The sequence below is a fragment of the Branchiostoma belcheri genome, unplaced genomic scaffold (assembly GCF_001625305.1).
Source record: "Branchiostoma belcheri isolate BF01 breed outbred unplaced genomic scaffold, Haploidv18h27 scaffold1, whole genome shotgun sequence".
NCBI lineage: Eukaryota > Metazoa > Chordata > Leptocardii > Amphioxiformes > Branchiostomatidae > Branchiostoma > Branchiostoma belcheri.
This window is the reverse complement of record NW_017802379.1, coordinates 5870296-5887168: the sequence shown is the minus strand read 5'-3', so window position 1 is coordinate 5887168 and position 16873 is coordinate 5870296. Positions and strand designations below refer to the sequence as shown.

The window sequence follows — 16873 nt, the reverse complement described above, 5'->3', positions numbered from 1 at the left end:
TGTGTAGTTACATATACAATCCCAGTTCCACACCAAGTACTTACAGGTTAGTAATCGTTACAGGTCGCATCATATTTCGTTCCGCTTCGACATATCTATACAAAATTTCTCTTTTCATGTTCAACCTTCAGTTACTCTTTATTCCCCAGTCTATTGTCAGTATCAACGTTAAAATATATGCTGTTTGACATATCCCTTTCCAACTTCTATACTGGATCTGGGATACTACATCATCTAGTCAAGTCCTTCTTTCACGCTTCCATTCCTAGAACAGAGAAACATCAGGAGTAAGTTTGATGAAGATTTTTAGCATGAAAAATAAGACCAAAGGAGCTTATTTTATCGAAACATTGTGTATAAATGGATAACTCACTTTTTACATCATCTTTTTATATCTGTATCTTTGGCCACCTCCTCTTGGGTTCAGTTGGTGACCTGTCATCAGTGATACTCGGACGCTTCCCAAAACTTTCCTTACTACTGGATCTTCTGAAGATGGGGAAATATCCCTTTGAAGACTTGTGTCCCTGGAAAGTTCGGAAGTAAAGGTGTCATAGAGATGTTCTTTCATCTTTTCAATAACAGAATGTCGTTTATTATGTTTACCGAAGGAAACATACTGTTTTTGCTCTATTCCTTCTTCTTCCGTTCCAACTTCTGACCTGGTCAATGACCTGAACCAGACCGTCTGTCACCATGGTAACTGGTGTTGGGTTACATAATGTTGCAATTTTATAGTAGAAGGGATTTAGACTCCTGTCGCCATATGTGTATGTGTTTGTGTAAGAATTAACAAAGAAGACCATATGCGAAGGTAAACATTATGCATTTGCTTTGCAACTGTTACCTTTCTAGTGAATGTTTATCTTTCCCTTTGCTTCCTTCTACTTTTGGTATCCAAAGCCTTGGAAAGTTTAAGATTACAGCTCTCCATTTCACTCCATTTAACATCCTATCAGTACTAGTGATGTTGTGACTAACCCAGTTCTTTTAGTACCATTACACATTGTCTGTGTAAAATAGATAGGCTACCTTCAGTGCTTTCTGACTCCCATAGGATGATACAGAGCTGACCTCGCTGTCACGTCGTAGGTCTATATAGTCATCCCCATCCCCATCTGTAGGCATAGACAGGAGGAATGCATTAAAGATGTAGTTCTTCAGGATTTAGATTGGTATGCTGGTACCATTGCTGGTATTTACAATGGTGCAAACAAAATGGAATACATTATACATATCTACACGTTCTGTCAAGTTCACAAATGGCCTCCAAATGCTATGATATTGTCCACAATGACTTTAACCTGAAAATAGCAAAGTTTTCCCATCCCTTGGCATTCAAAGGTCTTTTCAATACACGTTTAGACGGAACATAAATTTGGTACTCACTGACTAGTTCCGATGGAGAGTGCCTCCCATTGACCATCGGCGCCTTGGGTACCGTGGTGCCTGCAGTACCTGGAGGCGGGGTAAGCGGCGCTGCAGCTGGGGGCTGGGGAGCGGGTCCTTTGGGAGGACGGGGTATGGACGGGGATCTAGACTCACGGGAAGGGGAAAGTTCTGGCGGGGAGGCGTAGCCACTTTGCACTGATTGAACGTGCCTAGCATGCGCAGAAGCTGGTGCAGATAGCAGCGAGAAAGGAGTAAGTAGTGTTAGAAACAACTGGTCATAAAATAAAGTGGTGTAACCACAATGTTATCATGGAAAAGAAATAATGTTGAAAAACATACAACAAAAAGTAGTAACCTCTGATGTTATCATGAATTAGAAATGCAAAGAAACCTAGAGTCATGGGGAGGAATGTTAGTGAGTTGAGATGTGATGTTTATGATATCAACCTTGACTAAGTAAGTGACTTAAGAGCTGTTAGGAAAACAACAGTTATATTAGTTAACAAATAATCACGAAAGAAACCTGAGAGGAGATAGGCTGGGCCCATTGAATCGATTTAAAACGCATTTTTCCAGACTTATCTTTAGAATTACATAGCTAAGTACTAGTTCGAACGTATAATTGCCACCATTTGCGATCATAATGAAGTATATTTCTGTTTTTCGGGACAATGACTTTACAAGCCTCAACTCTAAGCAAACATCTCATCAATTCAATTCTGTACGTAACGTACATTCCTCTATTCAATTCAATATACTGTACTTTATACATGGACTGAAATAGAGGATGGGGCCTAAGCATTTTTTTATCTTCCCTATTGATGATATATACACTTCCGCCATGTTCTAAGTTAATGCAACTACAACACTGTAACTACATGGACTTCATATAAGAGGGTTTTAAGGAAAGTTGCCGATCATGCTGGGCATTCTGTTGGATCACCTGAAACAAGTTGTTAAAAGGTGCTATTAGGCCATGTATCCACAGGATGGTTATGAATTACATCGTAACACAGCTTATGACATACTCTGAAGTCATCCATGGCAAGTGAAGTATATACTGCTAATACAGTGTATTGCCTCAAAACCGCAATTGTACAGTTCAATTGTCAGTGAATATAATTTTTGTGAAATTCAAAATAGCATTAGAATATACTCATGCAGTTGCTGGCTTCTGTGGCGAATCTGTTGTGTAAAACTCGGGATTTTCAGTTATGTTTTTAATACCATTGCATGGAATTTGCTTTGCAATCGGGAATACATTTTTTTGCAACCTGCTATATTTGCTTTGCAATCGGGAATACAATGTAGATATTGGACCAACCTTGGGACACTGGTAGACTAGATGGCCGTGCTCGAGGTGACGTGTACACATGTTGCACAGGGCTGGTTGTCCTCTGAACAGGTGACTGCGGCGGTGACGTGTACGCACGTTGTACAGGACTGGTTGTCCTCTGGACAGGTGACTGTGGTGGTGACACGTACGCAGGTTGTACAGGGCTGGTTGCCCTCTGAACGGGTGGCTGCGGTGCCCTTCGTTTGACACGTCCAGACGCACTGCTGTCGGCTGACACTTGCCTTTTGTACTGACGGCTGTCTCCGTACGCACCGTTATAGGGCTGATGATAATCTTGGAATGGCGGAGCAGAGGAGTACTGCTGCTCGTCGCTCATCGCTGAGAAGACCGTCCTTCCTCCCTGTCGTGTCAAAGTCTTCCAGTCCTGCAGGTCGTGGAGAACGGTGGCCTCTGGTGACTTGACAATGTCAGACCTGTCCTCGGGCCCCTCGACAAAGTAGGTGTTCCTGACCCTGACTGGGACAGCAACGCTGACGTATGTTTTCTCCGGTGCTGTTCCTCCGCTCCCAACAACCCATGTGGTGGTCTTGTCAAAGTTGACGGGGACGAGATGAGGTGGGTTAGCGCCGGGATGTGTCGGCAGCTTCTCTATCTCATTCTGCTGACCAACCGTCCAGTGAATCAGACGACTGAAGTCGAAGGCAAAAGGTGGTTTGTCGCTCTTAGGTTGTGGCTTTCTGTGATCTATGAAAACGGAATCTTGGCGGCTGTAGATGCTTTCCATGGATCTTTGCTGTATTTCGGCCACGTTGTCCTGCCCTTTCACCTCAACGGTAGACCATCCTGATTTGGGCAGCTGGTCTTCACTGACTTCGTGTTTGCCACCTGTTGTCATCCTGATTATCTTCTCGTAGTCGAAGTCGTCATCACCTCTGTCTTCCACCGCTCCCGAAGCAAGCTGTTGCGCTGAAGGCCACTGCTTGGTCGGATAGCCAACTAGAGGGATATGGCCAACCTTGAAGCTTTCTATCTGCCGAAGAGGCCTGGTGTTGACTGGATGTTGTAACGAAGACGATCTCCTTATCCCACTATGCTGTTTGACCTTGAACATTTCGTCGTAATCATGCAAGTCGGGTACATCGACACCGTTTTCGACTAGCTGACTGAGAGGGTTGAACCGGATGATGCCCTGCTGCATCAGGGTGTCCAGCTCTCCCACAACCTGGATCTCCGCCGGAACCCAGCTGCTGTGTAGCGTGGAGGCGTCTGCCCTGTGGAACTCATCGGAGGTGACAACGTGTTGGGCGGGCACCCTTCGCTCGACAGCGGGGATGAGCCCGTTGGCAACCTCCGTCTCCGGCATGTAGTGAGACTCCTTGCTTGTCGAACTGGCCCTCGCTGTTTCGTGCCCCGGGACAAGTCGCCACATAGACGTGCGGGTCTCCAAGGGAGGAAGCGGCTCTTGTGCCTCCACTACCTCAGCCAGGTTCGTCTCCTGGCCTGTGTACGCGTGATGACTGTGAACATGGTGCGAGTGTACCCTGCGGAAGACCTCTGCTGGCGTCTCCGCTTTGTGAGCAATATCCGCCGGGAGAGGAGGGATGACCGATGTTATTTCCACCCTTTCATGGATGCTTCCCTCGTCAGCGGGCGCTTGGTGACTCTCCACGAGTTGCTCCTGTACCTTCTCCAAAACCTCAGCAGGTATAGAACCTTGCCTGGCGGCGTCCGTGGCCAGAGGTGGAATAACCCCGATGACGTTCCTCGCGGAAGAATTGACGACAGTCTCCCGTGGTGGGTTCCGGACCCTTGGCGCGGGAATCTCGGTCCACACGGTTGGTTTTGGTCTCATCATGTGCACGGGATATGCATCGACCATGATGACCCTCCCATGATGATGGTGAGATGTTGATGGAATACTATCGACATATGCCTCCCTAGTATGGAGTACTTCTTCACGCCCTAATTGGTGAATTCTGTATCGCTCAGCACGGGCTCTATCCAGCTCTAAGTATGGAAGTGTGGACCTCCTGGCTGCATCTGATGTGTGGGGCTGTATTGTGCCGACTGAATGTTCTCTGATATCATAACTTCCTTCCCGAGCTAACTGCTGGATCCTGTAGTGTTCAGCCTGAGCCTGGTCCATCTCCACATGTGGAAGTGTGGATCTCCTGGCTGCATCCGATGTGTGGGGCTGTATTGTGCCGAGTGAATGTTCTTTGATATCGTAACTTCCTTCTTGGGCTAACTGCTGGATCCTGTAGCGTTCTGCCCTAGCTTGATCCATCTCCACATGTGGAAGTGTGGACCTTCTGGCTGCATCCGATGTGTGGGGATCTATCCAGTTGACATGTTGCTCTTTGATATCATAACTTCCCTCTTGGGCTAACTGCTGGATCCTGTAGCGTTCTGTTCTAGCTTGATCCATTTCCAAGTGCGGAAGTGTGGACCTCCTGGCTGCATCCGATGTGTGGGGTTGTATTGTACCGAGTGAATGTTCCTGATATCGTAACTTCCCTCTTGGGCTAACTGGTGAATCCTGTAATGCTCTGCTCGGGCGTGATCCATTTCCAAGTGTGGAAGTGTGGACCTTCTGGCTGCATCCGATGTGTGGGGTTGTATTGTGCCGAGTGAATGCTCTTTTACATCAACACTTCCCTCTTGGGCTAACTGCTGGATCCTGTAGCGTTCTGCCCTAGCTTGATCCAGTTCCAAGTGTGGTAGTGTGGATCTTCTGGCTTCATCTGATGTGTGTGGATCTATCCAGGTGACCTGTTGCTCTTTGATATCGACACTTCCTTCTTGGGCTAACTGCTGGATCCTGTAGCGTTCTGCCCGGGCCTGGTCCATCTCCACGTGTGGAAGCGTGGATCTCCTTGCCGCATCCGATGTGTGGGGATGTATTGTGTCAACCCTCTGCTCCTCCAAATCCTCCACACCTTCTTGTGCTAACTGTTGGATCCTGTAGCGCTCTGCCAGGGCACGGTCCATTTCTAAGTGTGGGAGAGAGGACGTGCCAGCTGTCGTAGGCTCAGGTGGTTCTATCACGATTACCCTTTGCTCTTTGATGTCAATGACGTGTTCACTGGCCAGTTGCTGGATCCTGTAGCGTTCTGTGTGAGCTTGATCCATCTCCACGTGTGGAAGTGTGGAACGTCTCGCCGCATCCGATGTGTGGTGATCTATCCAAGTAACGCTTCGCTCCTTCAAATCAACCGACCCCTCTTGGGCCATCTGTTGGATTCTGTAGCGCTCCGCACGAGCACGGTCCATTTCCATGTTTGGAAGCGTGGACTCCCTGGCCGCGTCCGACGAATGCGGCTGTATTGTGTCAAGTTGGAGCTCTTTAAAATCGACCGACGCCTCTTGAGCCATCTGATGCGTTCTATATCGTTCTGCACGAGCCTTATCCATATCCACGTGTGGAAGCGTGGATCTCCTGGCTGCATCCGATGTGTGGGGCTGAATTGTGTCAACCTCCTGTTCCTCCAAATTATCCACCCCTTCTTGTGCTAACTGTTGGATCCTGTACCGCTCTGCCCGGGCACGGTCCATCTCTAGGTGTGGGAGAGAGGACGTGTCCGCTGTCGTATGCTCGGGAGGTTCTATCACGATTACCCTTTGTTCTTTCATGTCAATCACCTGTTCAGTGGCTAGTTGATGAATCCTGTAGCGTTGCGCGTTTGCACGGTCCATTTGATCCTGCGGTAGCATGGAGGAGCTTGCAATGTCGGTCCGAGAGGAGGGATCAATTGTAAGGACGACCTCCTCTTGCAGGTCGATGGTGTGCTCTTCGGGAAACTGCTCCATTCTGGACGACTGTGCATGAGCTTTGTCCATGTCAATTCTTGGAAGCGTTGTGACTTGCGCGTCCTCGTTACCAGAAGGTGGAATGATGTAGATGTACTCCTGTCTTGTGTCGATGATATGCTCCTCTGCAAAGTTCTGAGCTTGCATAATCTCAGGCTTTGACGACTGAACGTTTTCTAGGCGTTGCGTCGGCACAGCGAGAACCGTGGCCTTTCCTTCAGTCTCCTTCTTGCGGGGTACGTTGACGATTTCATGTTCTTTTAGTAAAAGAATAGCCTCTTGGGAGTGCTTCAGCTCTGGTAGGGGAACGTCGACTGACGTTTCTGTTTTAGGAGCCTCCTCAACATGAATGAAAGACTCAACAGGTACATCAAATTCCTTTGCAATATCCGGTGACAGTGGAGTGATATCAGAGATCACTTCCAACCCTATCATGTTGATGTTAGTCTCCTGTGCCTGTAAGGTATGTAGCTCTACCTTAGATTCTTGGACAAGTGCCTTCCACATTTCCAATATATCCACCTCCCCAGACGTTGCGGAGGTGTTTGTCACCTCGGCAAGTGGCTCTGACTCCTCGGGCCGAACAGTCTCCACGTACTCTTGCCCGTGGTGAATTTTAGGTGCCTTGAACGTGTCAACAACTGTTTTTTCTGCGACTTGAGTTTCCATCTCAGGCACTGCCACTTCCTTGGAATCACTGTAACTTAATTCTGGCACTTCAAGCACGCCTTCCGGGGTCACCTGGATGCTATCTTCATGCGCTTCTTTCAGCAGAGACCGTGGGACCGCTTGTAGGGACAGTGCATAGTCAGGGTAATCTTCTGCCTCCTCTACGTGGTACTCAGCACGTAACTGTTTTGGCTTTGGAGAAATCACGATAGGAGAAAGATTAACGTCTGCCACTGTGATCTGCTCCAGCTCTTCGTGGAATTCAAGCATGGGGAGATCTATTTTCTTCATTTGGAGAACCGCCACCTCTACCTTTCCGAAAGCGTCCATGTCAGCCAGACTGATGTCAGCCGTGTCCATGGTGTATGACTCCTCTAGATCCACGACTTCGTCGAGTTGAAGATCATACTGATTTTCGTCTGCGAACTTGATGTCCATGTACAGGGTCTGTAACTCGGTGCTGTCGGCCTTAGCTTCCTCGGCTTCTGGGACTAGGCTCTCCTCTAATGAATTCATCTCTATCTGTGGAATTTCCTCTGTCTCTCCCAGCACCAGCTCTAGTAACTTTTCATTGACTTTGAAGTTTCCTCTTGGAGTTGGAGAGATGGGTCTCTTTACTTGGTACACCTCATCCGTTATGACGGGGGATGGTTCGTCTGCAAACTGTACGTCTGGCTGACTTCCCTTTGCCTTGGATACCTGTCCCAGGGCAATCTTTGGCGTCGCTTTCAAGAGCTTCAATTCTTCGAACTCAACATCTTCACAAACCTCCCATTTCGGCAGATCCCCCTCTACGGCAGTATGTATAGGCACAGGGACCTGTATAACCTCTGGCTGATTGACGTATACGTGAGCAGCTTTGTCTACCTCTATAATGTCGACTTCCGCCCGTTCGATGATTGGGGGCTGAGTTCTATGAACTCTCTCCAATTCCAGCTTTTCCAGTGTGTTCTCAACTGCTTGGTTGTACTGTGGAGCTTCTGTCTTCTGGAGTGTCACGTTCTCAACCTTGCCTCCAAGATTCTCTATCACTTCGTAAGTTGGCGTTTGCATGGCGACACCTTCAAAGGTTCCTGCTTCCTCGGAAGTGACGTGCTCTTCGGCCTCTTCTGCTTCGAGATACGCTGATTCGTTTGATTCTGCTATATCTGAGGTGGCAGACGACAGCACCACTTCTATGTTCTCTATTGCCGTCTTGTCCCATGGAATAGGTGGTTCGCCCTTCCTAGTCTGCTCTGCAGTCACCACGACCTCTTCTTCCGTGGCCTGGTGGTAACTGGGAGCTGCCGTCTCAACTTCCTCTGAGTTGGGCGTGTGCATCTCCTGGGAAACTGTAGAGTAGGTGCAGGATTCGATCTTGTATGGCTCAATTGCTGCACCAAGTTCTTCTTTTTCCAGAGTGATTTCCTTCTCTTCGCCACTGAGGTATTTCGCATCGACGGACGACACCTGATCTGTGTTGTGCTTCCAGACCACTTGTTTAAGCGGTTCAAATGTGGTCTTCTTGAAGTCTAAAGGCTCCAGCTCACCGTCAACTTCTTCAGGTTCAACTGTGACGTTTCCTTCTTCTGCACGGTATAAAGGTACACAAACATCCACAGAACTCTTCACCACCATATGGAATGGCACCTTCGGGACTTTTGTTATGGGTGAATTTTGATACTTAAAGGCTGGTATTTCCTCAAGTGTGGCCTTCAGTTTCAACTCTCGTTTCGTCTCCTTGGCTTGTATGAATTGTGGCTCCTGACTGGTCTGTTGAAACACCTCCGGCTTAATCGATCTCAGCTTTTCTGTTTGTTTGATGGTAGCTTTTGAGTAAGTGAACTTTTCAATGTTATCTTTAACCTCTCCCAGCTTCAATTCCGTTTTTGCCTCTTTGGCTTCCAGGTATTTCGCACTAATTATCTCTGCTTGGAACACCTCCGGCTTGACTGAAGGTAGCTTCTTTGTTTCTTCCACAGCTGCTTTCGAGTACGACAACTTCTTAATGTTGTCTTTCACTTCTTCCGCCTCAACAAATGTCTCCTCTTGTTTCCCCTTGTGATACGCCCTCTCGGTTTTGACCACGGATGTCTTCGCCGTTGACAGCGCTGGGCCAGGTTTTCCCACCGCTGCTTGGTGCCATTTGATCGGGGGTATTTCGGAGACGTTACCGACTGCACGTATCTTTGTCTGCCCCTCGCCAGCTTCTATGAACACAGGAGATTCGCTGCGCACTTGACTAACAAATGCCTTGCTCTGGTCCTGTTTGAGCACTTCGTAGCAGGGTTTTGTGTACACAAGACCTGGGATGACTCCTTGCAGTTCACCCAGCGCTATTTTGATCTCCTCCTCCACTCCGTTGTTGTAATTGGGGTCTAGACTTCTTGTTATGGATTCTTGTGCCCTGTTTTTCGTCACGTCTATGTACTCATAATTCACCTTCTGAAACTCGAAGCTCTCTATGTCTCCTGTGATCTTCTCCTCTTGTGTGGAGACAGTTCCCGCGACTCCCCTGTTATAGCTGGGATCTTGGCTCTCTGTAGTCGTCTTCTTAGGTTGAAAGAGCTGTTGGACGACATTGCTGTACTGTGGCCGGGTAAAGTTGGCAGTAGAGGAGTCCACACTTGTGCGGGTACTTTCTAATGCTAGCTTCAGCGTCTCCTCTGTGCCCTGGTTGTATACTGCGTCTTCTGTCTGGACTTGCTGTACTGACGGTCTGACGAACTTCTCTTCCGTCGTTTGGGAAACCGGGATGGCCTTCTCAAATTGTGCTGCGGCAATCTTTGTGTTGCCCAGTTGCTTTTCCTCGCGACCGATGCCATATTGGATCTGTTTGAGTTTCCTGACCTCATGCGTAGGTGTGCTCTCAATGCCTGAGTCTGACTCTTCCAGGACCTCTATTGTTTTCAGTTCCTTTTTGACCTAGTGGTGATGAATATCCAGGTTAGCCTAGCGACCCTCCCTTATGTGCAGTTATTGAATGAATCAAGGTTTGCACGTACACATCTCAATGCATGTCAAGATTTTCATTCAATGTCACTGTGTAATATGCCATGATTGAACTGTTGCAAGATTTTATAAGGATTAACTTAAACTGTAAATTATGTTACATGCCAAAAGGTAAAAAAACAAAACATGGTTTGATAACTTTTGGTATCGAAAGCTTGAGGGATACAGACATACAGTAACCATGATCTAATTGGTATCCTGTAAAAAGTCAATTCATTTTAATTGGCCATTCAATGGCACATTATTTGGCTATTCTAAAAACGTTGCGAAATACTGTATGCATGGTCTTATAGTTCACAGGCAAGGTGGGATTTTCCAAGAGGAACATTTAAGACTATTTTATACATAGACAAATAACGTACCACTACCAGTTGCTCACCTCTGCAAGCTGCCCATACCCACTGCTCCAAACGCTCTCTAGCCATGTTGGCACCTTGACTTTCCCCTCTGGCAATGGCATCACAGAATCCTCCACTGGTCCTGCTGACACCATTGCCTCATCTACATCATCACCACTACCAGCTTGCACCTGTTCCAACACCACTGGGATTGCAGACTCTGAGTCACTTTCAACTACTAAAGCATCTACATCTACCACCTCTGGTTCAAGCACTGCCGAGCTACAAGGCCCCAAATCACTCTCTGTCCCATGCTTTAACGCTCCTGCTACCACTGCCTCCCACACCCTGGGCTCCAGGCCCAGTACCTCTTCTACTTTCTTCTTCCATTTGATGCCAGGCTTGGGAGGTGCTCGCTGCAGTCGGAATGGTCCTTTGATGATGATCCGCATGCCAGGACCCTTAATCTCTTCCTATACATGATATGTGAGGAAAAAGTTGTATCTTGTGTTCAAGATGATAGAAAACTGTGTCAACAGCATCATACATAAAAGTTGTTTATTCTGGATAAGGTTAAAAACTTGGTGTGGCCTTATGTTGTCATACATGTATCTTTCTTATTTCTTATCTCCAGAGAAATATATGATATCAATTCAGAAAAGTCTCCATGTCTTCTATTCTGACAGAAATCAAAACAACAGAATACAAGTGTCCTTAGGTACCATATTGTCTAGCAGTCTCAATGTACACACACAAAGGAAGAAAAACAGAAAAGTGTAAAATACATGTACATCAAATCCAAATGTTTAGTTCTGTACTACTTACCTCAACTTCCTTTTCCTTAACCACTGTCTCCTCTATAACTTTAGTTGTCTTCTTCAATTCCTTGGAAGCTGCTTCAAACTCCAGCCTGGATTTGGCATCTTCCACTTCAAAGACCTGGTCTTCATATATCCAGATGTGCACCTGTGGAAAAATATCAAATCAGTGTCAGGTTGTGTTGTGTATGTAATGTTATGTATTCAATTTGACTAGCCAACTGTAAAACTGTTATTAACCTGTATTGGCAAAACTGATCTAGTTTTCACCCCCTAGCCCATTCACTTACAAGTTACAATAAGATTCCAAGTTGCAAGTGATGCGGAAAAATGACCAACTATAATCTAGTTTTGTAAACATATATGTTACAAGACACTGCATACATACAAACCTGTATATACACATGATATTACACTAAGATGATAATTATACATTTTAAGACTTAAAACCTACTAGTGGTTGACTTTCTACCAAATTTAGACACAAGACCTCCAAAAGTCAAACTGTCTCCACCTCCACAATCTTCATCGTTACAAATTTCGAATCCATGCATCAACAATATAGATACTATGAGCCCTAAGGTCTGCTAGGATTAGATATTTAACTTAATGTTGGTGCAGTGCAGAGTTTTAGCTCGACTTTTTCAATGACTAAGATCATATCTGTCTAATAGTCTAGGATCTTAACTATCATTGTGTTTCATCCTGTTAGCATATTGCCAGAACATTGTAGACAAAACACTCACCCATTTTCCATCATCATAAAACCATTCCTCCTCTGCCACGATCCTCTTGCCATCCTTGGTGTACTTCTCTGTTCCGTTTGTCAGACCACCGTTCATCCAGCCCTGCACTGTGGACTGCACCCCATTCCCAACTCTCTGTAAGGAAATTCATTATCATGATGATTGCACATTAGAATTGATCAAAGATGATTGGGATTGTGAAGACATTATTGCTGCAATAATACAACAATCAACATGCAAAGAAATGTACATCAACACAATTTGACAACTGTTACAAGGTCTTGATGCTCCCATGGCAGGTTGACTTGCTTATTGTACAGATCAAGCTAGAAACGTACATGTGTACTACCTTTTGTATACAATAGCATACCAATAGCCATGGCCATGTTTGCCTATTCCGAAGCATTCAAACTACTACAACAGAGCCAATTCTTTGTTTGGTCCTACAAATCTGACCAAAGTCTGGCATTGTCATGGGTAGATAGAAGGGTGACAACAGCAAAGAGTATTGTCCCTTTCATTAATGGCTGCTCTGCATGGGATTTTTCACCAAGTATAAAAGTTTCATTTTTACTAAAGCTTGTAAAGGGGGGTCACTTTATGCAACATTATTGGCATAGGCAGAGTTCAGGAAGAATTGCTTACCTGTTGCTCAATGACGAGCTGCTCATCTGTGTCCCACATCGTGCTTAATTGCTTTCAATTCTGTTTAAAGAAGAAGGCATCAAAAAAAGTTTGAAAGTCCTAACTCAGCATCAGGAGAGAGATACATGTAGGGAGAGGAGACATTTTCTGGGAGTGCTGTTGACAAGACATTTTTCAAGTTAAATGTTCAAGAGATATGTTCTGCTTTGTTTGAATATTGTTAAGCTAATGCACACTTAGTATTTTAGGTGTTTTTGATTGACCATACAATGTATTTGTGATACACAATTAATATCGAAATAGGAATTTCTTATATATTCTAACAGATTTATTAGTCTTAAAAAATTTCTTTAAAAAAACTTCAAGTACAAAGTTCCAGGATATGCGTGTAATAGGCAGTTTATTAAAAGGAGGTCCTACATATATATCAAACTAGATAACAGGTGGTTGTCTGTGTCTGTTTGCCACCCTTCAACCAAACAAAAAGAAGTTTGACTATGTTTCCATACAGCCTTGTACTCTTTTATGTTGAGATGCTTGAGTTGATCCAACTATACACAGGAGTGACTCACCCATAAACTATGTTAGGAGCGTGTTTAGACAAAGAGGGAGGTACCAGTACTCACCCCATGGGGGAATGGACTAACATCTCAGTGATGTACACTATCTAATGCTTCATAGCTTAGTCTGGTAGTTTAAAATTCAGCAATTTCACATATTATAGAACAAAGAAGTTTTATAAAGAACATCTCTGCCTATGTTGACCTTCATGACATAATGGCTAATGACAGTACAAAGATACAAGATTTTAGGTAAATCTTAATAATTTTGGACAGAATAAACAGGGAAGATATCATCAGGAAGGTACACTTCCAAAATGTTGGTACTAGGCAAAAATGTATGTGCACAAGAAAACTCCAATATCCTAAAAAAATGAAGTTTCTGTTATCTGATAATCACACAATGGAATAACAATGACATAATCATGTGCCTGAAGTATAATCTATAGAGAAATGTGATATAATCCTCTTCTGACATCTACAGAAGGCACATGACAAACAAATTAGTTTGACCTTCTGGTGTCCTTCCTTTTATGTCCTGGGGGGAGGGTCAACCCTTACTCAAGACACCTTTTGGGGTCAGGGTAAAAATGATTTTGAGGGATTTTACTGCATTTTTCTTATTAATCACAAGTACAAACATAGCATTTGCACTACCTGCTGCAAGTTAAGCCCCATACGGGTGTCATCTTTAGTCTTAATGTCATGTTATTTGACAGAAAAATGGCAGGAGTTTGACACTTAGGGGTCAAGTACCACAATGTATACATGGCCACACCTACAAATTTAAATGACAAATCACAGAGTTATGCCAAAATTGCAGGTTAGCTTTTCATTTAAAATCCCTGTCTAAAATCATAACTTACAGATGAGAAGGTATGACTAAGATGTCTCTTCTTTATGATGTGTTATGATTCCGTATCATGATGTCATGGAAAGTTTTGAGAATGATAAAAACAATTATGTGTACAAGGTCACATGTTATGTCAACCATTATAGGCTATTCTGGAATGCCTTTATCTTGTAGTTAGCATAATTATATGTATACAGTCCTCAAGCCAATGTAACAGAAATGAGACCGAACATCATCAAGTGGTAAATTAACAAGACAGTACTACTAAAAGTCACAGATTTTTCGTGTGGATTTCAGCTGTGCATGTCTGTAGGTGTGCCCCCCAAAAAAGGTCAAGGTGTGTCACACGCTAGCGTTACTGAGCGGATAAAAGAACGCACAGCTATCTAAAGCCCTCGGCTGACCAGTCTGAATCGACCTTGCAATTTTCACACAAAACAAACAGATCAAATGTCTTCCGAACATTTGAGATGTGGTAACAACACACTGTGACATTATGGAATAATTCCTGTAATCCTAAAATTGAATTTCCTGTAATTAGCTCTCATCTCCTTTAAACCATTGACTGTTAGGAATATCTACATGTATGTACTAGTACATGTATTACTAGTACTTCCATACTATGACTCTTATGTCTTTAAGAGTCATTTCTGGCAGTGAAAAATGACAATCAGAACTGGTGCTCTATCAATGGTCATTAAAGAGATTAATCACCATTATAATCATGTACTAATATATTTTTTTTGACTATTATTCATAATTTTTCCTTTGATAGTTACAACTTAGCCACTGAGTGTCAGCTTTATAACCACAGACATTTTAAAGTGAACATTGGACGAAAAAGAGAAGAATTAGAAGGTCAAGCAACTGTATGTAATCAAACAGTGGAATTGATTCATCATAAACTAGACAAAAGTCACATTTCAGGGTTGTGGAAAGGTAAAAAAAAAGAAAGTTTTAGGCATCTGTGTGGAAGGAGACTCTACTGGGAAGTTATTTCAGAAACTTCAGACAGTCTACTCACGATTTTGAGGCCCATTTGAGAACAGAAGCGTACGAAGAGTTGCCCCGCGATGCTAGAAGAACTTGTTGACATGAAGAATCGTCCCCCCTTTCGTCCACCGGGTGCTTGAGGCGTGCGGTAACACAGTTGAAAGGCCACCTTCTTGCTTCGGAGTTCACAGGTGGAACAACCACTTCATTTGCATCCTGACAATACGGACAGCGCACATCGGCATGCTAACGATGTGCATCACCCTCGGGCAAGATACCGCACTCCAGGCTACACCTTCTGAAAGGGCCTGCTGCAAACTTTTACTAAAAATATCGCTTTCTTGCCTTAAGCATGAGATTGGACTCTGCGATTGTGTTAACGAGGGTAAAAAATACCATTTCACTAAGAAATTTGTGGATTCTAACACACCTGAAAGGAGAAATATTTGTAATCTGTGTCAGTGAGCAACAACAAAGTTTTGGTCAAATTATAATGCGTTTTCTGTCAAAGAGGGTGACTTGGTGTAGATTGCCAAAGGGGATAAGCTGGGCACATCTCTATATTACCCAACATCCTCCTGATTGTTTACTCTTGTTTCTGTCAATGCTCACTGACCTGTGCCATTCTTGTGGCTAATGTCTTTGTGACATTTCTTCAAATTAGCTGAGGACTGTTCCACTACAAATTAACTAAGAGGGTGGTTGACTTTTTTTACTATTAGGTTCTGGATTTTTTCAATGTAGAGGATTACTGACATTATGCTCGGCTTTCATCCAATTTAGCATGGATCTGCCTTTTATCACGTTTTCTTTCAGTCTGAATCTTAATCTCAGGTATCTAAATAAAGCAATTGGTTCATAAAGACTTTCTCTTAATATCTATCATCAAATAATTATTGTCCAATGGATTTCATTGTAAACCGCAAGATAATGATAAAAGCAATAAAACAGTCTTCTTCAAAAATCAATCAAATGGATTATCAGAATGATGGTGAATCTTTTGGGTATCATAATTTTGACAAAGTTTTAAAAAACAGGCCAAGCGGACCTCTAAACAAGTAATCAAATTCTACTGGCCTTAGAGAAACTGCTTTTTCTTAAAAGGGATGTAACTGCCTATTGTGAGGATGCAGAATGCAACTACACTTCATCAAACCTTTTTCAAAAGAGCACAGAGCTGGACAAAGGAAAAGCTTTCAAGTCATATCCTACAGATTTGTTCAGTTATCCTTTCAATCTCGTCTTTCACTGGTTCAAGCAAACCAAACAAATCCCTTGGATAAACTCAGTTATTACTTGACAAAATTCATTGTTCAGAAATGCAACATGAAACAACTGCATAGGAATACTGTTCAAAGGCTGCTCAGGTCAAGATAATTTAGCACACTAATCTTTTGCCTGCTAAGGAAGCTCCTTGCAAAGACATAACATTACATGTAAGATATCTATGTTGGTTACAGGAATTATATACAGACTGTCACGTATAACGTTAATAACATATTAGCCTTGATGGCACAGAATTAGTGCAATGTATACAGCTTTTGGTTTAGGAATACCAAAAAGCAAACAATTGAGCCATTTGGTTTAGTATACTTTATTTTGCTACATCTTGTTAATACGTGTACAAACAGTATAATTATAAAAGTAAATGTGTATTCAAAGATTGATAAAACTACAATTACATCAAAGACAGTTTAGACAGAAAAGTTATCTGTGGCAAGGTGCATTACAGTGAAACAGTGCCATATGTCCTGACATACA

The 16873-nt window shown here is 43.8% G+C and overlaps 1 protein-coding gene across 1 annotated transcript; it reads right to left on the bottom strand.

Annotated features, from left to right (window-relative positions):
• Positions 1–375: 375 nt before the first annotated feature.
• On the bottom strand, positions 376–15436 carry LOC109466834. Its single transcript, XM_019764684.1, is given in 10 exon segments — positions 376–527; positions 1033–1118; positions 1390–1663; positions 2832–5191; positions 5194–10072; positions 10539–10970; positions 11323–11463; positions 12062–12196; positions 12707–12766; positions 15144–15436. Coding segments are annotated over 9 exon segments (8484 nt in total). The 5' UTR covers positions 12746–12766; positions 15144–15436; the 3' UTR covers positions 376–389.
• Between the last annotated feature and the right edge of the window lie 1437 nt (positions 15437–16873).